Source organism: Delphinus delphis, chromosome 20 (assembly GCF_949987515.2).
Source record: "Delphinus delphis chromosome 20, mDelDel1.2, whole genome shotgun sequence".
NCBI lineage: Eukaryota > Metazoa > Chordata > Mammalia > Artiodactyla > Delphinidae > Delphinus > Delphinus delphis.
In genome coordinates this window covers 6,824,395-6,851,673 of record NC_082702.1, presented here as the reverse complement: position 1 = coordinate 6,851,673, position 27,279 = coordinate 6,824,395, and the positions used below count along the sequence as shown (strand labels likewise).

Genomic DNA, 27,279 nt, shown 5'->3' with positions numbered 1-27,279 from the left:
GGTCCACACAGGCATCAGTGAATGAATCCCACAAATAAACAGAAAGTTATAGTTGTGATAAATGCTATGAATTAGCTCAGAAAGGAAGATAATAAAATAGAATCAAATACAGTAGAGAAGTTGAGAAGAATCGGAGTTGAGGAGAACCAAAGAAAAGCAATAGAACAGATGTGAGCAGAGTATATCCCGCTTAGCAAAGGGGAGGGTGGTTTGGTGAAACTTTCATTTCGGTTATTCATGTGGTGGGGGGGGGGGGCTGGCCTGTCACTCCAGCCTGGAATCACACAGTGTAAAGTGCATCTCTCACTATGGACCTTGGACCGAGAACTTTGAGGCACAGTGTCTCCTGTAGGCCAAGGGACCCTGTAGCAAAAAAGGGACACATTTAGTGCTGCTTGTAATGTACCCCGGACTGTTCTAGGCTGTTGGCAAATGTGAAGTCATTCACTCATTCCGACTGATGAGGTCACAAGGCCAGTAGTGGAGGAGCTGAAATGCGAACCCAGGAATGCGGCCCTGCTCAGAGCGTGAGTTCTTAGCTCCTGAGCCCAGCGGCCTCCCACGGTGGGAGCCAGTCACCCACCATCCCTCCTGTCCCCCTAGGTGAAGCCACTGCTGCAGGTAACGCGGCAGGATGAGGTGCTGCAGGCACGGGCGCAGGAACTACAGAAAGTGCAGGAGCTGCAGCAGCAGAGTGCCCGCGAGGTGGGCGAGCTCCAGGGCCGGGTGGCGCAGGTAAGGGGCGAGGTCCCCGGGTGAGGGCGTGGCGGTGGGAGGAGCCGATGGTGGGCGGGGCTTCCAGCTGAGCTGGGTCGGGGGCAGGGGTAGGTTGCGGGCTGGCAGAGAACCGAGGTTTACTGGGGCCGAATGGGGGCGGAACCTGGTGTGGTTGAGCAGCGAGATGCTGGGAGCCGGGCCCTGGGGATGTCGCCAGGGTATTGAGTGGGGGTGGGGCTGGTTGCTGCAGAGCCAAGATGATCAGGAGGCTGGTCCACCATCGGGGCAGGGCAGGGGCTGGGCTATCCTACACAGGAGGTGGACTTGTAACTGTTGCCAGTATTTCTGGAATCTTAAAATAACGCTGAAGCAAACCCCTTCTTGAGCATTTTTCTGTTTGTTTTTTCAGAATTATTTCCTTTGGTTAAATTTCTAGGCGTAGGAGTATTAAATGCACTGTGAGCTGATAGAACGTCCTCCCTGGGGCTATTTGGAGGATGGACTGGAGATGGAGAGACTGGAGGCTGGGAGAGCGGGTAGAGAGTCCACTGGGAGAGGATGAGGCTCAAGCCTGTTAGGGTTATGGGGAGAGAGGAGGGGGGCAGGAGGGATGGAGCTGGGGACTGATGGGCTGTAGGGAGGTGAGGGAGAGGGAGGCCTCCAGGGGTCTGACTTGGTGACTAGGGGTCATCCTGAGATGAAGAGCAGGATGGGGGACTGTCTTCCGTCTCTCCCTCCTGCCCCCCAGGCCTCAAAGGGCAAAGTAACTCAGCGGGCAGGAGGGACCTTGTGCTCCACTGAGGGCCATCCTGGGAGCACTACCTAACGGACGCTGACCTCCCACCCCATCCCCAGCTGGAAGAGGAGCGTGCCCGCCTGGCAGAGCAACTGCGAGCAGAGGCAGAATTGTGTGCTGAGACTGAGGAGACCCGGGGGCGGCTGGCAGCCCGAAAGCAGGAGCTCGAACTGGTGGTGTCGGAGCTAGAGGCCCGTGTGGGCGAGGAGGAGGAGTGCAGCCGCCAGCTGCAAACCGAGAAGCGGAGGCTGCAGCAGCACATACAGGTCTGGCCCCGTGCGCCCGAGGCCGCCTCCCCCACCCCTTCTGTTTACCCCACACTCCTTTGCTTCAGCAAACCCTGCCTCTTTTGGCCATGAATTGGAAAAAATGAAACAAAACAAAACTCAGCTCCAAGTGTCTTAAGCAAAAAGAATACTTTTTTTTTTTGGCTTTCGAATTAATGGGAGACTCTAGAATGTGTAAGCTTCAGGCATGGCTGGATCCGCGTGCTCAAGCAGTAGCTTCAGTACTCTGCCTCTCTCCACCTCCTGGCTCCATTTGCCTCTGTGCTGCTGCATTCCAAGGCAGGCTGCCCTGCCATGGTTCCCCTTCAAAATCCATTGTGTATTTTACACTTAAGGCGCGTCTCAATTCAGATGCTCAATTTTCATTGGCAGGACTTCATCTGCATTTGTGTTTCATAACTTCTTCTGTGAAAAAAAGTAGATTAACATCCCCACGTTGATCCAAACATACTTAAAAGTTCCCCAATAATTAATTGAGTGACTGGTTTTAAATTTAAAAGAAATCGAATTAAATTGAAAATTTGACTCCTCAGACTGGTCACATTTTAAGAACTCAGTAGTGCTTTAATCACCTCCTTTTGACCCCATTGGTGAGGGGGGCAGGGATCCTGCCCTGTGGTTATGGAGATGGCCTAACACACCACACCTGATCCTGGACAGATGCGATAGAAAGCATGTTATCAGTCACAAATGTTCACAGCCTGAGGGAGGCAGACACCGTGGCACAGAGAGTCACAGTGGGGTTGCGTTCAGGAATGGCATGAACAAGCTGCAGCTGTGAGAGGCAAGCCTAGTAGTAACAAGAGGATGAGGTGACCCCTGGTTCCTGCAGGAAGATGTGATTGGTTTGTTTTATTTATTTATTTATTTTTTGGCTGCGCCACATGGCATGCGGGATCTTAGTTCCCTGACCAGGGATCGAACCCATGCCCCCTACAGTGGAAACGCAGAGTCCTAACCACTGGACCACCAGGGAACTCCCGATTGGTTTGTTTTAAATAATTCCAAGGACTAGCAGGTAACTGAAGCCTACTAGATAGGGATAAGCAGGTACCCTGTCTGGTCCCCAGGATACAGAGGGTTATTGGTTAGGGGACCTTATCTTTGGTAGTGGGGCAGGTGGAAGGACTTGTGATTAGGCCATTATAGGGACTCCCAATTTTACCAGCCATCAAGGCCACACGTAATATTGAATTTTTTAAAATTGAGGTGTAATTGACATATAACATTATATTAACTTTCAGGTGTACACATAATGATTCGATGTCTATATACACTGCAAAGTGATCACCGCAATAAGTCTGATTTACGTCCAGCACCTTAAGTAGTTAGAAAAAAATTTTCCTTGTGATGAGAATTTTTAAGATCTACTCCTTTAGCAATTTTCAAATACACAATAAAGTATTATTAGCTACAGCCGCCATGCTGTACATTACATCCCCATGACTTATTTCATAACTGGAAGTTTGAGCCCCTTCACCCATTTCTCCCACCTCCCTACCCGCACACCTCTGGCAACCACCAATCTGTTCTCTGCATCTATGAGCCTGTGGGTTTTATTTTGTTTTGTTGTGCCACTCAGCTTGCGGGATCTTAGTTTCCCGATCAGGGATTGAACCCAGGCCCTCGGCAGTGAGAGCGCCAAGTCCTAACCATTGGACCACCAGGGAATTCCCTGAGCTTGTGTTTTTCTGTTTTTTTGGTTTTTAAAATTATTTATTTATTTTTGGCTGTGTTGGGTCTTCGTTGGCTGCGTGTGGGCTTTCTCTAGTTGTGGCAAGCGGGGGCTACTCTTCCTTGCGGTGCGTAGGCTTCTCATTGAGGTGGCTTCTGCCTGCTGTGGAGCACAGGCTCTAGGCACACAGGCTTCAGTAGTTGCAGCAGTTGGGCTCAGTAGTTGTGGCACACGGGCTTAGCTGCTCCGCGGCATGTGGGATCTTCCCAGACCAGGGATCGAACCCGTGTCCCCTGCATTGGCAGGTGGATTCCCAACCACTGCGCCACCAGGAAAGCCCTGAGCTTGTGTTTTTTTCTTGTTTTAGTTTTGTTTCTTAGATACCACTCATAAGTGAGATTGTCTGGTATTTGTCTTTCTCTGTCTGACTTATTTCCCTTAGCATAATGCCCTTGAGGTCCATCCATGTCATTGCAAAATATTAAATCTTAATTTCCAGTCTCACATCACAAATCACCACACGTGCCTGGTGACTGCCGTAGTGGACGGTGCCCATCTCTGTGACATGTTTATTTATGATGTTTATTGTTTATAATCTTCACACACACATACAAGAATGTGATTTCAATGTGATAGACAAAGATTTTTATCTATCCTAATACCTCAAACAGTGCCTGGCCCCCACCAGGCACTCAATCAGTGTTTATTGACCCACTGAATGAAAAGTAAGCGTTGGATCCTTCCCAGCCCCACCCAGACTGTGGACCTGTCTGAGCCACGAGCCCCGGAGATCCGTGAACCATCCCCTCCACCCATCCTTCCCATCACACGCCAGTCCCCAGCCGCTGGGTCCTCAACCCTGCCTTCTCCCCACTGCAGGAGCTGGAGACCCACCTCGAGGCTGAGGAAGGGGCCCGGCAGAAGCTGCAGCTGGAGAAAGTGACGACGGAGGCAAAGCTGAAAAAGTTTGGGGAGGATCTGTTACTCTTGGAAGATCAGAACGCCAAGCTGAGCAAGGTGGGTGGGCTGTGAGCCCCAAGGGCAGGGGGAGTGGGCTCACTGGTGAGCACAGGTCCTTCTCTGCATCCCCCCCAGCTTGCCCCACCTCTAGGGGTCTTCAAACTCTCAGTCTTGGCTGTGTCTCCTTTGAACCCTTTCCATCTCCTTGCGTCTCTGTCACAGCTTCACTCAAGATGGTATTTATTGAGCAGCTATTATGTGTCATTATCTATCTCTGGATCATCCGACACCCCAAAGCCGCATCGCTGAAAACAACCCCCGTTTCATTACATCCCATCGTTGTGTGGGTGGGCTGGACTGTGGTCCCCTTAGGCAGTCGCGATGACGTAGTGGCGGGCGCTGGAGGGCTGGTGTCCAGGTGCTCTTTTGTGTGACCCTCTGCCCATGGGAGAGCCTGGGTTTCTCACCTGGCAGCGCAGGGCTCCCAGAAAAAGAAGTGGAAGTGGGCAGGTCTCTGAAAGGCTTAAGGCTGGAACTGACACGGCATCACTTCCCTTGAATTCTATAGATCAGGTGTTGGCAAACGTTTTCTCTAGAAGGCCAGATAGTAAATATTCGAGCCTTGGCAGGCCACTCCGTTTCTGTGACAACCACTCAATTCTGCCATTGTAGCATGAAAGCAGCCACAGGTGGTCTGTGATCAAATGGGCGTGGCTGTGTCCCAATAAAACTTTATTTATAAACACAAGCAGTGGGCCATATTTGGCCTGCAGGCTGTGGTCTGCAGACCACTGAGCTTAAAGCAGACTCAGTCTAGATTCAAGGGTTGGGGAATTAGACTCTGCCTCTGGCTGGGGACATGGTGAAGAATCTGCCACCATCTTTAACCTGGCACAGCCAGGACTGGACTAGGCACAGGGGATATGGCATTTAACTAACTAGAAAACCATTTCTGTCCTCACAGGGGCATGGGGGGAGAGGGAAGCTAGATGAGTCACCCCAGGAAATCAACATAACCACACATCATGAACTAATTATAAACTGTCAGAAAAGAACAGAAAACCATGGAAGTGGGGTGGCCTGACTTGTGCTAGGGGTAGTCAGGGCAGGCTTCCTGGAGGCAATGGTGCCTGAGTTGAGAGCTCAAGGATGCACAGTTTTTTGCAACATTCCTTGGATGCAGTGGCTCTTCTCTTCTACTCTGTTCTATTTGTTCTTTTTTGAGGTAGTGCTGACCCACTGCCTTGATTTCCAAAACCACTGACAGGTTGAAAAGTGCTGCTCAAAAATAAATTAAAAAATAAAATAATAAATAAAAATAATAAACAGAAAGAAAAAAGAAAAGAGCTGCTCCAGGCCAGTGCTTCTCAAACTCCACCGTGCCCAGGAATTATATGGAGAACTTGTTAAAATGCAGATTCTGATTCAGCACGTCTCGGGTGGAACCTGAGATTCCATTCCTTGCAAGCTCCCGTTTGGTGCTGATGCTGCTGGTCCATGAGCTGGACCTGTAGTAGTCACAAGGCTCCAGAACTCACCCATAAATGCAGCACATGTGCAAAGATGTTCACTGCAGTGTTGTTTATAATAGCAATTGATTTGAATCAACCTCAGTATCCATCTGTGGGCCAATGGGTTAATGAATGGGAGTGTCCTTCAAATAGTGGGAGTCTCCACAGTTAACAGGCGTGAACCCGGTGGGGGTGGGACGGGTCCCTAGACCCTAAAGAATGCAAAAGGAGGGAAGGGGGTGGGAACGGGAAAGGTCAGGGAAGGATGGAGATAAGCAGAAAGGCAGATGAGAATGATATCAAAGATGAGGGTCGGGCCCCTGACGCCCCACCCCCACCTCCTACCACCCTCAGGAGCGGAAGCTGCTGGAGGAGCGTCTGGCCGAGTTCTCATCCCAGGCAGCTGAGGAGGAGGAGAAAGTCAAGAGCCTCAATAAGCTTCGACTCAAATACGAGGCCACGATTGCAGACATGGAGGGTGAGCACCTGCCCCTCAGTGGGGGCCCGTGCACACTCCAGCAGGGTCAGGGGGTACCTCGGGTGACCCTCATGTGCTGTGGGGCCTCAGTGGTCATATCTGTTAAATGGGGGCAGGAAAGAAGACTCGGGACAGGTTAGGTGTCCTCCCAGCTCTTAAGTTGTTTCTGTCTCTCTCCATCCAATTCTCTCACTCTCTCCTAAGTGTCTTGGGTCACTCTCTCAATCTGACGGTCCCACTAGCTGTTTCAGACACTTTTTTTTTTATCTCTGTCCCTTGCTGTGGACTCAGAAGCAGAAACAGAAGGGAGAGAGCACAGGAGGAGGCCGGGGAGGCAGGGAGGAAAGGGCAGGGCAGAGAGAGCCAGCAAGCAGGAGCAGGGGCTGTCCCTGGGGGGCGGAGGGGAGAAGGCATCTGGGGGTCTGGGGACCAGTGGGCGATCCCAGGGATGGGGAAGCTGGGAAAGAGCGGGAGGGGTGGAAAGAGACGCTGAGCTCAGCCTGACTGCGGGGCCGTGGGTCTCCCTGGGTGTGTGGGTCTGGCTCCCTTGTGCATGCCCCACCCCCCCACCTCCCGCCTCCAGATCGCCTCCGGAAGGAGGAGAAGAGCCGCCAGGAGCTGGAGAAGCTGAAGCGGCGGCTGGACGTGGAGGGCTCAGAGCTGCAGGAGCAGATGGTGGAACAGCAGCAGCGGGCGGAGGAGCTGCGGGCCCAGCTGGGCCGCAAGGAGGAGGAGCTGCAGGTCGCCTTGGCCAGGTGCGGGGTGGGCCGGGTGGGGTGCACAGCACGGGGGCGCCCCCTGCCAGCGTTGGGGGCGCCCGGCGAGACCCTCCCGCAGGTACAGAGCTCGGCCGAGCCGCTCAGCAGCCGTGCACACCCACTCTGAGCCTCCGTGTCCCCTTCTGTAAGATGGACACAGTTCCAAGCCCACCTGGTTAAGGGAAAACTGAAACCGGGCCCTACGTGTCTGGTGACTTACACAGTTTCTTGCACAGAGGCAAGGAAATGCTATTTCTTCTTCTCCCACAACCCCATCCTCTCAAAACCAAACAGCCCAGAATCCGCTGTGATTGGATAGGTGGTCTGGCCATCTTAGGAATCATAATCATCATACTTACAGTCATTCACAGTTATTGAGCACTTACTGTGTCCCAGATACGATGCGCAGTGTTTCAAATGCTTTTCACCCACTGTGCTCCATGCGACCTGAGGTGCCCTTGTGTACGGGCGCAGCTTGATTTCAGAAAGGTTACAATGTGGGGAAAACATGCATCTGAGAATCGATGGGACACGGGGTTGGTGGAGGGGGGGTTAAGAACATGCACCCTCCAGCCTGACTTCTGGGTTCAAATCCTGGCTCCTCCCCTTTTTGTCCATGTGACCTCACCTGGGTGACATCACCTCTCGAGCCTCAGTCTCTCTATCTGGAAAAAGGGCATGATTATAGAAACTCTCCTAGGATTAGTGTAGGGATTAAATGAGAAAGGGCTGAGAACTTGCTTGGCACACCCTAAGCCCTCATTAGATGCTGCGTGTGTCTGTTCCTACCTGCCGTTATTGCCGTTGTTATTTTTTTCCGTTTTCTTTTGTATTGAGTTGAAATTCACATAACAAAATTAACCATTTTAGGGAGTTCCCTGGTGGTCTAGCGATTAGGACTCCGTGCTTTCACTACCGTGCTTTCACTGAGATCCTGCAAGATGCGTGGCACAGCCAAAAAGAAAAAAAACTTAACCATTTTAAAGCATACAGTTCAGTGGCATTGGGTATGTTTGCGATGTGCAACCACTACCTCTATTCAGAACATTTTCGTCACCTCAAAAAAAAAATCCCATTAAGCAGTCACTTCCAGTTTCCCCTCTCCCCTCAACCCCTGGCAACCACCAATTCGCTTTCTGTCCACATAGGATTTGGCATTTCTTACTCTTTCAGGTCAGTGGAATCATATAACATGTAGCCTTCGGCGCTACATTGCCATCCTCGCGGTAGCCCTGTGAAGGGGGGCAGTCACGCTTTCTCACAGACCAGCAGCCTGCAGTTCAGAGAAGCTGTCACTTGCCAGGGCAGGTGGCCAAGCAGGGCACCTGTGCATCTCCCTGAACCATTCTTACAGGGTTTTTTTGTTTGTTTGTTTCTTCTTTTCTTTTCCTTTCTTTTTTTTTTTTTTTGGCCGCTGCTGCACGGCTTGTGAAATCTTAGTTCCCAGACCAGGGATCGAACCCACACCCCCCTGCAGTGGAAGTGCAGAGTCCTAACCACTGGACCACCTCCCTGAGCCATTTAACCCAGAGTCCACGCTGCTGCTCCATTCAGCTTCTCTTTGCAAGAGGTCGATCCCATAGGGGTTATGAGGAGGGACTCTGGGGTCAGCCACCCACTGACCGTGTGACCAGGGCAAGTACTTTCCCGCTCTGGGCCCCAGTTTCCTCATCTGGCATGAACGTTACACAAAATGATAAAGTGCTCTCAAGTGGCAGGAACTTAATGAGTGTCCCTGTGATTACTGGTGGTGTCATCCCCATTTTACAGCTAAGAAAGCTGAGGCTCTGAGTACTGGAGACACATGCCCAAGGGCAGAGCTGGGCTTTTAACCGGGGACTGGCCGTGTCTGGCCCCTCCAACCCCTAGAAATCATCCCCACCCTCTGCCTGCCCCTATACCAACCCCCTGGTCCTCGTCCACCCCCAGGGCAGAGGATGAGGGCGGGGCCCGGGCCCAGCTGCTCAAATCCCTGCGGGAAGCACAAGCGGGGCTGGCCGAGGCTCAGGAGGACCTGGAGGCTGAGCGCGCAGCCAGGGCCAAGGCAGAGAAGCAGCGCCGGGACCTGGGTGAGGAGCTGGAGGCGCTGCGGAGCGAGCTGGAGGACACGCTGGACTCCACCAACGCGCAGCAGGAGCTCCGGTGAGGCTGGGTGGCCTGCAGCTGGCACAGGCGGGGCACATGGGGGCTGGGGGCGGGGCAGGGAAAAGGATGTGGGTCCAAGCTCTCCATCTACACAGTTGTTTAGTCGTTCAACAGTTGTTTATTGGACACTGGCTCTGGGCCCAGCGTGGGCCACGCTGGGGACAGAGATGAGTCAAGACTCGGGCATTGCCCTCAGGAACTCCCAGTCCAGGGGTAGGCAGACTCGGGCAAAGACAGACACAGTGCAGAGCAAAGTGAGCTTTAATGGAGTACGACAGGGCATCGTGGATGATCAGAGAGGGCCCTTGTATCACTCTATGGGAGGGAGTCCAAAAAGACTTCTTTGAGAAGGGGCCTTTTGAATAGGGTTTCGAAAGATGCGTAGGAGCTCACCCTTAAAGCCACCCTTCTTCTGCAGCATCACTGCCCAGATCCCTTGGGGAATGTAGAGTGAGGTCCCCATCCTTGGAGGGAAAGAATAAAAGGAGGCACAACCAGCAGTCAGGGGCTCCCTCAAAGTCCCAGCCTTCCTCTATTCTGAAATTCTGTTCCCTTCCCCTCCCCCAATAAAAGGTCCAAGAGAGAACAGGAGGTGACAGAGTTGAAGAAGGCTCTGGAGGAGGAAACGCGCGTTCATGAGGTGGCGGTGCAGGAGCTGCGGCAGCGCCATGGCCAGGCACTGGGAGAGCTGGCAGAGCAGCTGGAGCAAGCCCGGAGGGTGGGTTGAGGTGGGGGAGGAGTGTCTGGGGAGCCATGGGGAGGGGAAGCAGGATGCTGGGTTGGAGGAGGTACCTCTGGCTGGTTCTAGGCCAGCCCATTTTTCTCCTCACTGTATCCATGTCCCTGGTCCATCTTGCATTCAGCAGATGTTAATTGAATATGTAGTATATTCCCGGGTTGGTACTGGGGGCCCCAGCTGTGAGCCAAGCAACCAATACCCACTTCCGTTGTGGAGCTCACGTTTTAGCAGGCAAGGCAGAGAGTAAACGATCTAAACACATTCATAATATATAGCGGGGTCATAAGAGCTACGGGAAGATGATGAACAGGAAAGGGGTTTCAGAGTGCTAACGGCCAGGCGGGGGCGTGTTGTGATTTGAAATAGAGGCCTTGGAGAGATTCAGTGAAAAGATGACATCTGAGTAAAAAACTGAGGGGGGTGATGGGTGAGCCATCCTGGCATCACAGGGAAACATGTTCCAGGCAGAGGGAACAGCCACTGCAAAGGCCCTGAGGCAGGAATGTGCCTGGGTCTTTAAGGAACAGTGAGGAGTTCCAGAGGGAATAGGCAGTACAAAGGACTTGGGGCGTTCGTGTGCCTGGTCTGGTAGAGAAGGGGAATCATAAAATCATTGCTGTCTCTCTCCCCCACCAGAGCAAAGGTACATGGGAGAAGACCCGGTTGGCTCTGGAGGCTGAAGTGTCTGAGCTACGGACGGAGCTAAGCAACCTGCAGACCGCGCGTCAGGAGGGTGAGCAGCGGAGGCGTCGCCTGGAGTCACAGTTGCAGGAGGTGCAGGGCCGGGCTGGCGATGGGGAGCGGGCACGAGCAGAGGCTGCTGAGAAGCTGCAGCGAGCCCAGGTGAGTGGGGCGGCTAGGTAGCGGGTGGTCTCTGCTGTGTGGCTTTGGGTGAGATGCCTGCCCTCTCTGGACTTCAGTTTGGTCCACATCAACCCTACTGTCCTTTCCAACCTTTCCAACATAATCACACATTAGTAGCTAGTATTTGGTGAGTGATTACTATGCACCAAGCATCCTGGGTATTTTGCCAAAGACTCCTCCTAATGCTTCTTTGAGGGAAGTGCTAGTATTGTTCCCATTTTACACACAAGGAAACTGAGGCCCAGGGAGGTGAAGTTGATTGTCTTGGGTCTCTCAGAGCCAAAGCGTGAACCCAGGCATGACTGATCCTGTATCTCTTAACCCTGCCACAGCGCCCACCCTCCACCCTCTTATCTTCTGGTCTTAAATAAATCCATGGTCTGATTAGAAAAACCCAGCGTGAATACTTGGACCTGTGTCAGGACAATATCACACTATGACTGTTAGAAAAAATGTGGGTTTTTAAATTTTTATTATGTTTTTTAACTAAGCGACCAATACCTGTTTATTACCGGGAATACAAAGAAGCAGAAACAGGGTAAGAATGACTTTTAATTCCCCAACCCCAAGGCGGGGAAAACACTGTTACCGTTTTCAGTTTCAGGATTAAAAGAGTGTATAGTTAAGGTGAAAGGTAAGTCGATATAACAAAAGACTCCAGAATGCATCAGCTTGAATAAAAGACATGTGTCTTCCGTCTCAGGAAATAGGCTCAGAGTAAGCAGTGGAGGCTGGCGGGACACTTATGCTCCCTGAGGTCACTCCATTATCCCTGAGGGCATTGACCTCATCTTCAGAGTTAAATATGGATTGTGGGCACCTGTGTGCTCCAGCTTAGGAAGGGGAAAAGAGGATGGGATAGAATTTGCATATATCACTTTGCTTGCATTCCATTGGCCATAACATAATCACATGACCACAGCTAGCTGCAAAGGAGACTGGGAAATATAGTTTCTAGCTGGCAGCCATGGGCCTACCTAGCAGCCTGTCACAGTGGGACCAGGGGAGAAGGGATTTGGGGGGACAGCTAGGGGCTGCCCCCATGGAATTAAGCTATGTAGTGCTCATTCTCCTAAGCACTTTACGTATTACAGAAATAAAAGTGACACCAAGAGTAGAGTCTGGTGGCTGATAGCAGGAGTTCTAGGTTGCACTGGTCAGTAGAACTTTCTTCAGTGATGGAAATGTTCTGTAACTGCACTACCCACCTGGCATGTGAGGAGTACAACTGAGGAGCTGGATTTTCATTTTATTTAATTTTAATTACTTTAAAGTTAAATAGCCACCTAAGGCTAGTGGCTACCATATTGGACAGGGCAGCTCTAGAGCCATTCTGCCTGGGCTAAAATCTCAGTTCCACCACTTGTAGCTGTGTGATCTTAGGCAAATTGCCTAACCTCTCTGTGCCTCGGCTTCCCTTTATGTAAACTTAGACTAATAATAGTATCTACCTCATAGGGTCGGTGTGTGAATCCAGCGAGCCTAAATTTGGAAAGCTTTTAGAATAGTTCCTGGGCTCTCAGTAGGCTCTCAAAAATTGTCAGATGTACCTATATATTGAGCACAGGTATATGCCAGGCACTGAGCTAGTCACTTTACGTTCATTATTTCATTGACTCTTCAAAGCAGCCCTGGGAGGTAGGTCCTGTTATCATCCCCATTTCACAGATGAGAAAAACTGAGCACCAAAAAGATAGGAATCAGGCACTTCCCTGGTGGTCCAGTGGTTAAGACTCCATGATCCCGATGCAGGGGGCCCGGGTTTAATCCCTGGTCAGGGAACTAGATCCCGCATGCATTCCTCAACTAAAAGATCCCTCATACCACAGCGAAGATCCTGCGTGCCATAACTAAGACCTGGCACAGCCAAATAAATAAGTAAATAATTTTTTTTTTTTTAAAAAGATAGGAATCACTTGCCCAGGTCACACAGCCAGGAGGTACCAAGGTCAGCTCAAAATATCATTTTCAGAAGTTCAAAGCATGACTGTCATACAAAGACATAATAAGCCCATGTCAAAGATTTATTTAAAGCATTAATGAACCATAAAAAAGAATGAAATAATGCCATTTCCAGCAACATGGATGGACCTAGAGATTATCATACTAAGTGAAGTAGGTCAGACAAAGACAAATATCATATGATATCGTTTATATGTGGAATCTAAAAAAATGATACAAATGAACTTATTTACAAAACAGAAACAGACTCACAGACATAGAAAACAAACTTATGGTTACCAAAGGGGAAAGTTGCAGGGGAGGGGTAAATTAGGAATTTGGGAGGAATATATACACACTAATATATATAAAATACATGAACTACAAGGACCTACTGTATAACACCGGGAACTATACTCAATATTTTGTAATAACCTATATGAGAAAAGAATCTGAAAAAGAATATGTGTATAATGTATGTATAACTGAATCACTTAGCTGTACCCCTGAAACTAACACAACATTGTAAATCAATTATACTTCAATAAAAACATAAATATTAAAAAAAAAAGCATTAATGAGGGATCCAGCAGAATGTCAAAGATGTTCAAGGAGAGAAACAACAACAAATTGGTGTGTGTGTAGTCAGCAAAAGAGAGAATGCCAGAACGAAATGGCGCAGTCAGAGACAAAACCGGTTAATGTCCCAAAGGGCAATCAAATGTAAGCTTTATAGAAGTGTAGTTGATTTACAATGTGTTAGTTTCAAGTGTACAACAAAGTGATTTATTGATTGATTGATTGATTTTTGGCCGCGTTGGGTCTTCGTTGCTGCACGCATGCTTTCTCTAGTTGCTGTGAGCGGGGGCTACTCTTCGTTGCGGTGCGCAGGCTTCTCATTGCGGTGGCTTCTCTTGTTGCGGAGCACGAGCTCTAGGCACGCAGGCTTCAGTAGTTGTGGCACACGGGCTCAGTAGTTGTGGCTCGCGGGCTCTAGAGCACAGGCTCAGTAGTTGTAGTGCACAGGCTTAGTTGCTCTGCGGCATGTGGGATCTTCCCGGACCAGGGCTCGAACCCATGTCCCCTGCGTTGGCAGGTGTTAACCACTGCGCCACCAGGGAAGTCCCAGTCCTGTCCTTTCTAAAGGATGCCTGACCGCTGCCTTTTCTTATTTCCAAGTTTTCAGATAAATTTTCTTACCAGCCAGAATTTGAACCCAACCTTGTTTGTTAAGTGAACCTCAAAAAGGTAGAGAAGAAATTTCAGGGTAATACACATGTGCTGGAGGCACTCACCCAACAAACATTTTCTGAGCACCTACTGTGTGCCAGGCCCTGTTTTGAGCCCTGAGGACACAGCAGGGTACAAAGCAGATGAGGTCCTACCCCATGGAGGCAACAGTCCAGGGGGGAGAAAGTGGTAAGCTGCTGCCCAATTCCTACAGCGAAGGAACGTGAGACCAGGAGCTGCACCCAGGATCATTGTGGTGGTGATTTGCATGCCAGGGGAACAGCTCTATTGTAATATAACTCACATACCGTATAATTCACCCATTTAAAATGTACAATTTGAGACTTCCCTGGTGGTCCAGTGGTAAGACTCTGTGCTCCCAATGCAGGCGGCCTGGGTTTGACCCCTGGTCAGGGAACTAGATCCCACATGCCACAACTAAGAGCCCACATGCCACAACTAACACCCAGCACAGCCAAAATAAATAAATGAATATTTTAAAAAATAATAAAATAAAATGTACAATTCAATCGTTTTTAGTATATTCATAGAGTTGTACAGTCATCACCGTAACCTAATTTTAGGACATTTTCATCAGCCCAGAAAGAAATCCTGTACTGTGCAGCCATCATCCCCCAGTCCCACCCCCTGCCCCGGCAACCACTAATCCCCTTCTTTTGTCTCTCTAGACTTCCTATTCTGGGCATTTCATAGAAATGGAATCATACAGTGTTTGTCCTTTTGTGTCTGGCTTCTTTCATTTAGCATAATGTTTTCAAGGTTCATCCATGTTGTAGCATGTGTCAGTACTTCATTCCTTTTCATGGCCAAATAATATTCCATTGTCTGGATAGACCACATTTTGTTTATCCAATCATCCGTGGATGGACATTTGGGTTATTTCTGCTTTTCAGCAATTGCGAATAATGCTGTCGTGAACACCCCTGTACAAGTTTTTGCCTAGACTTCTTTTCATTTCTCCTGGGTACACACCTAGGAGTGGAATTGCTGGGCTGTATGGAAACTCTGCATTGAACCATTTTAAGGAGCTGCTAGACTGGTTTCCATGGCAGCTGCACCTTCCATGCTGGTGCATCCTCACCAGCAGTGGTGGTAGGGGTTAGAGGCAGAGAAGCAGAGGGGTTGGCTGGCTGGAAGCCGCCATTAGAAGATGTCCCTTCCCTGCAGGCTGAACTCGAGATTGTGTCTGGAGCACTGAGCGAGGCCGAGTCCAAAGCCATCAGGCTGAGCAAGGAGCTGACCAGCATGGAGGCCCAGCTCCACGACGCCCAGGTGATCCCAGCCCACCTCTCACCACCGGGCTCCCCCCAGGCCTCCCCACGCTCCTGCCCACACGTAACATCCATTCTCCCATCCATCTTCAGGAGCTGCTGCAGGAGGAGACCAGAGCGAAGCTGACCCTGGGGTCCCGGGCCCGAGCCCTGGAGGCGGAGGCGGCAGGGCTGCGGGAGCAGCTGGAGGAGGAGGCAGCTGCCAGGGAGCGGGCGGGCCGTGAGCTGCAGGCTGCGCAGGCCCAGGTGAACAGCCCCGCAGGGAGATCTCAAAGGGATGCCCAGTCTCCCAACCTGTTCCTCCTGGGTTCCCCTGCTCCGGGGTGGCCCCGTTGCCCAGCATATCATAGGCCAGACCCCTTCAAGCCATACCCGCCTCTGTCTCTCCCTCAGCCCCAGAGCCTGTAGGTGCAGACCCCCATCCCTCCTGTCCCCAACTCTCTGTTTCATTCCCTACTCTCTGTCCCCACAGCCCCAGCCACCTGGATCCTCATCTCAGCCTCCCTTCAAACCTCCCTGCCCCTAGTCTCTCCCCTTCCAGCTCATACTTCACATGGTCTTTCTACACCCTGAGTTGACCCTGCCCTTCCCTAGCTCACAGACCTCCCGTGGCTCCCCAGCTCCCCCCAGACAAAACCCATGCCTCTCAGCTGGGTGTCAGAGGCCCTGCACTCTCTGGGCCTTCCTTCATGTTTAGCTGTATTCATCTCTCATCTCTTTTTTCACTTCTCTTGGGAGCACCCTTTTCATTTTTCAGGACTTAGCATCAGCCTCTCCTGTTCTGGGAAAACCCTGACCATTCGGCTCTGGGCTCCCACAACCCTTCTTTCTCCTTTGTCCCCACTCCACTCACCCTGGCTGGAACTGTCTTTGCCCATGAGTCCCCCCATCAGACTGGGAGCACCTTGAAAGTGGGACCCCATCAGAGTTAGCTCTGGATCCCCAGCATAGGCCAACATAGAGCCTGACATATAGGAGACCTTGAGAAATGCCTGTTGAATGAATGAGTGATGAATGTATGCTTGCAAATATCCTTCTTTAACTGGAAAACTCCTATGCATACTTCAAGATCCATCACAAATGCCCCCTCCTCCAGGAATTCTCTCTTGAATGTTCTAAATAGATTTTTGAACCCCTCCTGTGGACTCCCATGGGTCTCATATTTCTTTTACCTTAGCCTCCATCACCCTGGCTGTGATGTTCAGTCTCCCCCACCAGACTGGGGGTTCCCCAGGACAGAGCCTGGGTCTGATCCATCTTCTGGGCCCTGGTGGGAACCATTTTAATCTCCTGGAGGAGCTGGGGCTCATGGAACTCACAACCTCATCCCTACTCATGAGGCAGAAGTGCCCAATGAAGTGAATTATTTCCCCCTTCAGGTCTCAGTCTCCTCATCTGGGAAATGGGGCCCCACCAACTCACACCTGGATCACAGCCATGAGTGACACCCTCCCTCTCTCTCCTCCCCAACCCCAGCTCTCAGAGTGGCGGCGGCGCCAGGAAGAAGAGGCGGGGGCACTGGAGGCAGGGGAGGAGGCACGGCGCCGGGCCACCCGAGAGGTTGAGGCCCTGACCCAGCGCCTGGCAGAAAAGACAGAAGTGGTGGAGAGGCTGGAGCGGGGCCGCCGGCGGCTGCAGCAAGAGCTGGACGATGCCACGGTGGACCTGGAACAGCAGCGGCAGCTTGTGAGCGCGCTGGAGAAGAAGCAGCGCAAGTTCGACCAGGTGAGGCACCTCGGGTTACCCAGCTGGGAAATGGGGATGCTGATCCACGCTGCCCATGGTCATCGTGAGCAATCAGTAACATGTGATGTCACAGCTCAGCTGTGAACTTGGGAGGACCTTAGGGCCAGATGCCTCTTCCCTCTGAGCCTCTGTAAAATAGGACACCCATCCATCCTGGCTTATGTCTCTTGCCCCAAAATAATTACTGGTGGTACCCACTTTTACTCCCAAAAGAGTCCTGAAGGTACACCAGAAGGTAGTAGGAAGATGAAATGAAATAACACACCTTGCTTCTCCTGCTGACTCCTGTGGACCTCAGGCAAACTGCTTGTCCCATTTCAGCCTCAGTTTGCCCATCTAGGAGATGGGGATAATGTTAAGCAGCTGGCAATCTGAGGATGGAATAAAGTTCTCAGAACCCCAGAGCATTAAGATCAGGCAACCCTGAGGTTCAAATCTCAGCTGAGCCCCTTTCTGGCTGTGTGGCTTGGGCAAATTGCCCGACCTCTCTGTGCCTCAATTTCTTCATCTGCAAAATGTGAGAGTCCTTATTTTGCCTTCACTTTTGAAAGGTATTTTCACTGACTGTTGAATTCCAGGTAAACGGTTTTATTCTTTCCACACTTCAAAGACATCATTCCATGATCTGTGGCCTCCATTGTTTCAGATGAAGAGTTAGTGGTCACTCAAAGCATTGTTTCCCTGCCGGTAGTGTGATGTGGTTTTCTGGCTGGTTTAAATTTTTTCTCTTTCTCTTTGGTTTTTAGCAGTTTGACTATGATATCCAGCTGTGGGGTTTTGTATTTATCTTTGCCAGGCTTCCTATATCTTTGGGGTGGTGTTTTTGATCAGATGTGGAAATCTTCAGCCATTATTTCTTCAGATATTCTTCTGCCCCATTCTCTCTCTTTCCTCTTCTTCTCAGACTTCAAATACATGTGTGTTTGACTGCTTAATACCATTCCATAGATCATCAAACATTTTTTAAATGTTTTTAAAAAATTTTTTGTATCTCCTAGAGTTCTATATAAATTATTTTTATATAAATCTCTTTTTTTTTTTTTTTTTTTTTTTTTTTTTTTTGCGGTACGCGGGCCTCTCACTGTTGTGGCCTCTCCCGTTGTGGAGCACAGGCTCCAGATGCGCAGGCCCAGCGGCCATGGCTCACGGGCCCAGCCGCTCCACAGCATGTGGGATCCTCCCGGACCAGGGCATGAACCCGTGTCCCCTGCATCGGCAGGCGGACTCTCAACCACTGCGCCACCAGGGAAGCCCTAAATCTCATTTTTGACTGGCTTCTTTCACTTGGAAAAATTACTTTGAGATTCATCCATTTTTTAAATAAATTTATTTATTTTATTTATTATTTTTGGCTGTGTTTGTTCATTGCTGCACGTGGGCTTTCTCTAGTTGCGGCGGGCGGGGGCTACTCTTTGTTGCGGTGCAGTGGCTTCTCTTGTTGCGGAGCACGGGCTCTAGGCGCGTGGGCTTCAGTAGTTGTGGCACGTGGGTTCAGTAGTGGCTCACGGGCTCTAGAGCACAGGCTCAGTAGTTGCGGCACACGGGCTTAATTGCTCCACGTCATGTGGGATCTTCCTGGACCAGGGCTTGAATCCATGTCCCCTGCATTGGCAGGCGGGTTCTTAACCACTGTGCGACCAGGGAAGTCCCTCATCCATGTTTTTGCATGCATCAATAATTCATTCCTCTTTTTTTTTTAAACTACTGATTATTATTCCTTTATAGACCACATTTTGAAAAGCACTATACTGTTGATGAACATTTGAGTTGCTGTTTCTAGTTTTTGACTGTCATGAATAAAACTTTAACCTTTCCAATAGATGTAGTGGTTTTACTTCACATTTCCCTAATAAACGATGTTGAGCATCTTTTTATGTGCTTATTTACCATCCATACCTATTCTTTGGTGAAGTCCCTGTTCAAATCTTTTGCCTTTTTTTTTTTTAAAAAAAGGATTGTTTCTTTTCTTATCATTGAATTTCGAAAGTTCTTTATATATTCTGAATATGAGTTCTTTATCAGATATATTGCTTGGCAAATATTTTCATCCAGTCTGTGGCTTGTCTTTTCATTCTCTTAGTAGAGACTTTCAAAGAGCAGAAGTTTTTGTTTTGTCCAATGTTTTAATTTTTTATTCTGTGGATTATACTTTTGGTGTTGTGGCTGAGAAATCTTTGTCTAACTTAGGGTCACAATGGTTTCCTTCTATGAGTTTTTTTCTAAAAGTTGTCTAGTTATAGGTTTTACCTTTAGGTCTATGATCCATTTTTCTTTTAATTTTCTATGATCCATTTTGAGTTAATTTTTATATATGGTGCTATCATAGCTCCAAGTTAATTTTATATGTATCTGGATATCTAGTTGTTCAAACACTATTTGTTGAAAAGACTCTCTCCACTGACTTGCTTTGCATAGATATTGAAAATCAGATAGCATTAGTTCTCCAATTTTTTCTTCTTTTTCTAAGTTATTTTACCTCTTCTTGGTCCTTTGCATTCCCATGTGTATTCAGTATTTTACAATCAATTTGTCAATTTCTACAGCAAAAAAAAATCTCCTTGGTTTGAGATTGTTTTGAATCTATAGATCAGTTTGGGAAAAATTGATGTCTTCATGATATTGAGTTTTCTGGCCCAGGAACATGATACATATATCCATTTATTTAGATCTTCTTTAATTTAATCTCAGAAATGTTTTATACTTTTCAGTGCCCATCTTTCACATCTTTGTCCGATTTATTTCCACGTATTTCATTTTTGATGCTATTTTAAATATTATTTTTATTTAATTTCTGATTGCTAGAATATGGAAGTGTAATCAATTTTGTTTATTGATCTTGTATCCTACGATCTAGCTAAACTCACATTTTGGTGCTAGTAGATGTTTTATAGGTTCCATTGGATTTTCTACGATTATGTTTTCTGTGATTAAAGACAATTTTACTTCTTCCTCTCCTTTTTTTTTTAACCTTTCCTCTGGGACTCCAAATACATGTATGTTTGATTGCTTGATACTGTCTCACAGGTTATTAAAGCTCTGCTAATTTTTTTTTACAATATTTTTTCTTTGCTCTGTTAGATCATCTCTATTGACCTGTTTTCAAGTTTACTGATTCTTCTGATGTGTGTCCATTCTGCTCTCAATTTCATCCAGTGACCTTTTTATTTCAGATATTGTATTTTGAAGTTCTGGCATTTTTCTTTGGTTCTGTGTTACAGTTTCAAATCCCTCCTGCAATAACCCTGCCTCTTCACCCATTGTATCCATCTTGTCCTGAAACTTACTTAACACAGTCAAAGTGCTTGTGTGATAATCCCATTATCTAGGTCATCTGTGGGTCTGTTTCCATGGACTGATTTTTCTCTTGACTGTGAGTCCCATTCTCTTCCTTTTTTGCATGTCTTGTAGGTTTCATTGTCAATTGCTGTGTCTTAAAAAACAGTGAGGGTTGAAGTACATTTAAAAAATTTATGTATTTTTTTCCTGCCATTACCCCAAGAGGAAGAAAGGAACACTTACTTCCTCAGTTGTTTATCTAGAATGAGGGGCTGATCAGTTGACCCATTTAAGAGGTTTTTTTTTCAACTCAGAATTTCCTTTAACTTTTAAAAATTGAGGTATAGTTGATTTACAATGTTGTGTTAGTTTCAGGTGTACAGCAAAGTGATTCAGATATATGTGTGTGTGTGTATATATATATGTATATGTGTGTGTGTGTGTGTGTGTGTGTGTGTGTGTGTGTATATATATATATATACACGCACATATACACATTCTTTTTCAGATAATTTTCCATTTAGGTTATTACAAGATATTGAGTATAGTTCCCTGTGCTGTACAGTAGGTCCTTGTTGGTTAACTATTTTATACATAATAGCATGTATCTGTTAATCCCAAATTCCAAATTTATCCTTCCCCCCTTTTCCCCTTTAGTAACTGTAAGTTTGTTTTCTATGTCTGTGGATCTGCTTCTGTTTTGTAAATAAGTTCATTTGTATCATTTTTTTAGATTCCACATATAAACAATATCATATGATATTTGTCTTTGTCTGACTTGTTTCACTTAGTGGGATCATCTCTAGGTCCATCCATGTTGCTGCCGGTGGCATTATTTCATTCTTTTTTGTGGCTGAGTAATATTCCATTGCATATATGTACCACCTCTTCTTTATCCATTCATCTGTCAGTGGACATTATGTTGCTTCCATGTCTCAGCTGTTGTGAACAGTGCTGCTATGAACATAGGGTTGCATGGATCTTTTCATATAGTAGTTTTCTCTGGATATATGCCCAGGAGTGGGATTGCAGGATCATATGGTGACTCTGTTTGTAGTTTTTTAAGGACCCTCCATACTGTTCTCCATAGTGGCTGCACCAGTTTACATTCCCACCAACCGTGTGGTCCATTGAAGAGTTGGGCTGCTTTGGGACATGGTTGCGACTTTAATCCCTCTACCTCCCTCTTGTGTCTCTGCCTCTGTCTGTCTGTCTGTCTGTCTCTGCCCTTGGCTGCCCTGTCTTCCCCATCCCCCTGTACATTCCTTTCAGCTAACCTGTCTCCCCCACCCCATCTCCCTCACCCCGGAAGCTCCTGGCGGAGGAGAAGGCAGCCGTCCTTCGGGCGGTGGAGGAGCGTGAGCGGGTCGAGGCGGAGGGCCGGGAGCGTGAGGCCCGGGCGCTGTCACTGACGCGGGCGCTGGAGGAGGAGCAGGAGGCGCGGGAGGAGCTGGAGCGGCAGAACCGGGCACTGCGGGCCGAGCTGGAGGCACTGCTCAGCAGCAAGGATGACGTCGGCAAGAGCGTGAGCAGCCCCCCGTCCGGGGACACACACGTGGCAACACAAGCACCCGTGACGCTGGGGCGCACATACACACGTGTGTGCTTTCCCATACGCAGGGTGAAGGGAACCAGCGTCAAAGCCCCACTTTCACGTACCAGACGTACGTGTTCATGCACACGCGCAGAACGGGAGGAGAATCTTCTGCCAAGCAGACGCGTGCACACAACACACACAGAAAGTAAGGAGAGCCAGTCGTCACCGTGCATGTTCACGGGCACAGAACAGGAGGAGAATCTTCCAGCAAACATATATGTTCACACACTGAACATGAGAGCTGCTTACAGAACATACGTATTCACCTGTGTGTTCATGGAATGTGAGGCGAATCTTCCATTAAGCACGCTTGCTCGTGTACACACAGAGCATGAGAACCACTCGTCTTGTGTGTATGTGACTCAGAGAGAAAGAAAAAAGGAAATGAAGAAAGTTTACCACAACGTACAGCCTGAGACGCACTCCACAAACATGCGGATGTGCACGCGCGCACACACACAACACACACATATATGCACGTACACACATATACACGCACCACGCACACACATAGCGCACACACCACACGCACGTTATACACATCGCATACATACATACCACACACACCACACATATACCCCCCACACACACACACCACACATATACCCCCCCCCACACACACACACACTGTGAAGACACCCCGCCTTGCCACCCCCCAACTCCACTGAGCACACACAGGCTCCCCTACCAGGTCTCTATCTTCCCCCAACTCATACATCCCTCCAGGGCCTGTGCGGGGGTCTCCCAGGCCAGTTCCCCATCCCCCCTCACCCAGCCAGTATCCCAGCCTCCCAGGCTTCTGAAAGGTCTGAGACACCCTCCACACCATCCTTTCCTCATGTGCGCAATAAATATATTTGTGGAGCATCTAGCAGAACAGGCCCAGGGCCACAAGCCACCCTGGCTAATGACGGGAGGCACTGATGGAAGGCGTGTTTAGTTGGGTCCCTGGGCAGACACAGTCCCAGCATCCTTCCTTATTGCCAGGGGTGCAATGGCTGAGGGCTTTATTTTCTCCGCATGCTCTGGCATTAATCCAATGGAGCTTTCAGCCAGGCCTGGAAAGAACCTCCATCCCCATGACACACCCTTGGCCTGCAGCCCCAAGGATAATCCAACTCATGCTCAAACTGCTAAGGTCTGTCCTTTGGGAAAAGTGTTAAGTTATATATAGTGACTCCAAAGGCCTTGGTGGGAAGTAGGATGTTGTTGGGAGAAGTTTGAGTCCTTCAAGTCAACCAAGTTGATTGGCAGGTGCCAAATAAAAGGGGGACCAGTTGGACCCTTCTAAGCACTGAAAGTAGATACTGTCACTGACCAGCATTCTCATGAGGGTAATTAGGCAGGGGTGATAAGCAGATATAGTCCCTGCCCCGTGGAGCACACAGGCCAATGTGGGAGGTGGGTGTTGCCCAAAAAGACACGTAAGCACATAGTAAAGGACCACTGTGACGAGGGCTGCGTCAGAGAGCGACTCAGTGCCAGGAGCATGGGTAACAGGGAGGCCCTGACAGGCCAGGGGCTGCCTCTCTGAGGAGGTGACAATTAAGGAGAGGCTGTGGGGGGGTGTCTTTGAGAATTCATAAGCCCAGGTCTGCTTTCACAGGGTATGTGGGGTTTTCATTTACACCTCCCTGAAAGGTCTGTAAAGCCCCATGCTAAGAAAAAAATAGTAGTCGCTAGTGGGTTGGTAATATCCTCGGGAGTCTGGCAGGAACCAACACTGCTAACTCTGGAGCTACGTGCCTTCAGCACATTTCCACACGGGATTCCTGAAGGTGAAGCCACAACGAAGTGAGCTCACAAACCAATCACAAGACCAGGAATTCCCTGGGCGTCCAGTGGTTAGGACTCTGAGCTTTCACTGTCAGGGCCCCGGTTCAATACCCAGTCGGGGAACTAAGATCACACAAGCTGCGCAGGTCCTGGCCAAAAAAAAAAGATCACAACACCTACGAGGAAATAATCCACCATGAGTGAGAGTCAGCCGACCTCACGAACACTGGAATTGGATTCTCAGGAGCTTCAGAGAATAGAATTACGGTGCATAGGTTATTAATAAAATATGTTCTAGGATGATCCAGAATGAGACACACAGTAAGTAGGTGCTCAGGAAATGTTGAACGTGTGAATGAATGAGCAAACTAGGATGGGCACGTCAACTTGCTGCCTCCCCCTCGTCTGTCAAAACTTCCCGCCCCTCTAGCCTAGGATAGATCTCAGGTCCTGGCCTCCCCATTCCTCGGTGCCCCAGGTGCCCCCGTGCTAACTCTCCCTCCCCTCCAGGTACACGAGCTGGAGCGATCCCGCCGGGTGGCCGAACAGGCAGCCAACGACCTGCGGACACAAGTGACGGAGCTGGAGGATGAGCTGACGGCGGCGGAGGATGCCAAGCTGCGCCTGGAAGTGACCGTGCAGGCCCTCAAGGCGCAGCACGAGCGGGACCTGCAGGGCCGAGACGAGGCTGGTGAGGAGAGGCGGCGGCAGCTGGCCAAGCAGGTACAGGCAGGGCGCCCGTCCAGCGGGGGATGCCCTGGTGCTCACAGGCAGCAAGAGAGGCCGGAAGTCTCACCCACCCACCTTCTACTCCGTGTTTCTACCCAAGTCCCTCCTGCTAGCCAGCCAGCCTCCTGTTTCCCAACCCACTCACCCATCATGACCCATGAACCCACACGCACATCCTGTTGACCCATTCAGACACCCTCCATCCGCCAAAACCCTCCACCCAGCTACCACCCCATCTACTGAGCCACCCGGCCGCCCATACACAGCCTCCCCAGCAACCAGCACTTCTACATAACCAACTCTGCATCTGACTTCCCCTCCATGCACCCAACACCCGCTTCCAATCAACCTCCTGTCCCCAGCCCAGTCACTCCACTATCTAGCCCTCCACACCCACAACCTACCCAGGCACTCATCTACTCATTCATTGACCAGCTCATCTGCACCCCGCTTCATCCACGACCTTCCTCCCGTATTCATTTACTCCTTCACCTGCTTCCTCATTCATTCCATCTCTTTCTCTCTGTCTCTGCACCATTCATTCATTCAGTATTCATTCAGTGGAGGAATTTCCTGTGGTCTACAGTGGGCAAGGCTCTCCGCTAGGTGATGTGTGCTGAGCCTGGGAGGGGGGGGTCAGCTCTAAGTGTCAGACCCCTCTGGGGCCATGTGGGCAGCAGACTGGAGCGGGGGAGACTGGAGCTGGGAGGCCCTGAGAGAGATGAAGACGTGATCCAAGGCAGGGGGTTGGGGGTGTCTCTGGGTGTTTTTTTGATCTCGCCTGGCTCCACTGATCCAGCCATGGGCTCATCCAAAACTTAGTCCTGGGGGCACTGGGGAGCCGCAGGAGGGCCATGAGCAGGGGAGGGGCAGTGTCAGCTCTGATCGTAGACGGACCCTTCTGGAGCCATCGGGAATGGGCTGGCGGGGGAAAGATGGGAGCAGAGAGGAAGCTGGGGCAAGGGGGGAGGGTGAGACCTGAGCTGGGGCTGTGGGGTTGGAGAGGATGATGGGGTTTGGTGGTGGAGAGAGGCAAGGGGCAGGAGGAACGGGGCTGGAGGCCTGGGCCAGGGCTGGAGGGTAGACATCTATGTCATTAGCATGTAGAGGGAACCTGGGCCTCCCGTCCCCTGAGCCCACCCCTCCCGGCCTCCCCCGTCCCAGCTGAGGGATGCAGAGGTGGAACGCGACGAGGAACGCAAGCAGCGTGCTCTGGCCGTGGCCGCCCGCAAGAAGCTGGAGGCCGAGCTGGAGGAGCTGAAGGCCCAGACCGCGGCCAGCGGACAGGGCAAGGAGGAGGCCGTGAAGCAGCTTCGCAAGATGCAGGTAAGGGGTGGAGCTTAAGCTTCGGACCAGGGAGGGCCCCACCTCCCTCCGGCTCCAAAACCAACTGGGGCCCCGCCCTCTCGATCCCAGGAGCTGCACCCAGCGTAGGCAACAGCTTTGTAAATATCCATGCCCCAAAGGCTCATTGGGTTCTTTTCCTGTTTTTTACTTCCTTTATTTAAAATGCATAATGTGTAAGTGCAGTTTCCTCATTGTATTTCATTTTTGAAGTGGAAATACCTTAGGGTTCCCCCCCAGCCCCATTATGAAATTTATACATGATTGTTTAAAAAGAATTTTTTTGGATGATGATGTGTCAAGGTAGGTTCATCATTGATACCTACCATCAAGGTAGGTCCCACTCTGGTGGGGAATGTTAATAATGGGGGAGACTGTGCATGTGTGAGGGTAGGGGCTGTGTGGGAAATCTCTGTACCTTCTGCCCAAAACTGCTGGGAACCTAAAACTGCTCTAAAAAGTAAAGTCTATTTTTTAATATAAATTTATTTATTTATTTGGCTGCATTGGGTCTTAGTTGCTGCGCCCGGGCTTTCTCTAGTTGCCGCAAGCGGGGGCTGCTCTTCATTGCGGTACGTGGGCTTCTCATTGCGGTGGCTTCTCTCGTTGGGGAGCATGGGCTCTAGGCACGCGGGCTCAGTAGTTGTGGCACGCGGGCTCTAGAGCGCAGGCTCAGTAGTTGTGGCTCATGGGCTTAGTTGTTCCTCAGCATGTGGGATCTTCCCGGACCAGGGCTCGAACCCGTGTGCCCTGCATTGGCAGGCAGATTCTTATCACTGCACCACCAGGGAAGTCTCCATTTTTGTTTTTTTTAAGTATAGACCTGGCCTGTCCAATACAGAGGGTAGCAGCCCCATGTGGCCACTGGGCATCTAAAATGTGGCAGGGGAAAAAAAAAAAAGGGAATTCCCTGGCGGTCCAGCGGTTAGGACTCTGCTCTCACTGCTGCGGGCCCAGGTTCCATCTCTGGTTGGGGAACTAAGATCCCACAAGCTACCTGGCGAGGCCAAAAAAAAAGGTGGGTGGGTCCAAAATCCAAGTTACATGCTAGATTCAGAAGACTTCATAAAGTAAAACATCTTAATAATTTTCACATTGATTATAAATGGAAATAATAATATTTTGGATATATTAGGCTACATAAAATATAGTATTCAAACTAGTTTTACCTATTTCCTTTTACCTTTTTAATGTAGTTACTAGAAAATGTTAAAGAACGTAGGTCCTTGCAGTGTATTTCTGTTGGGCAGCACTGATGTATGAAGATTCCTCCCAAAAAGTGAAAATTATAAACCATGTCATCACTGAGCAAAAACCCCTACACTGAAAACCTATTATTATCAAGCAGATAATAATAATATCAGTAACAGTGATGGTAGTTATCCTTCTACTACCAGGCCTGCCCGCTGTCCTCACTA

The 27,279-nt window shown here is 49.5% G+C and overlaps 1 protein-coding gene across 5 annotated transcripts in view; it reads left to right on the top strand.

Annotated features, from left to right (window-relative positions):
- Positions 1-27,279, top strand: part of MYH14 (myosin heavy chain 14) — a 91,203-nt gene that overhangs the window by 50,138 nt on the left and 13,786 nt on the right. For all 5 annotated transcript variants that reach the window (XM_059999708.1, XM_059999709.1, XM_059999707.1 and 2 more), the window contains 14 exons: positions 604-735; positions 1,573-1,779; positions 4,355-4,492; positions 6,301-6,424; positions 7,008-7,179; positions 9,112-9,324; positions 9,901-10,045; positions 10,703-10,909; positions 15,290-15,394; positions 15,487-15,639; positions 16,870-17,118; positions 21,728-21,940; positions 24,299-24,511; positions 25,682-25,843. In XM_059999708.1, coding sequence (XP_059855691.1) covers positions 604-735; positions 1,573-1,779; positions 4,355-4,492; positions 6,301-6,424; positions 7,008-7,179; positions 9,112-9,324; positions 9,901-10,045; positions 10,703-10,909; positions 15,290-15,394; positions 15,487-15,639; positions 16,870-17,118; positions 21,728-21,940; positions 24,299-24,511; positions 25,682-25,843 — 2,433 coding nt within the window. The remainder of the gene's footprint in view (positions 1-603; positions 736-1,572; positions 1,780-4,354; positions 4,493-6,300; positions 6,425-7,007; positions 7,180-9,111; positions 9,325-9,900; positions 10,046-10,702; positions 10,910-15,289; positions 15,395-15,486; positions 15,640-16,869; positions 17,119-21,727; positions 21,941-24,298; positions 24,512-25,681; positions 25,844-27,279) is intronic.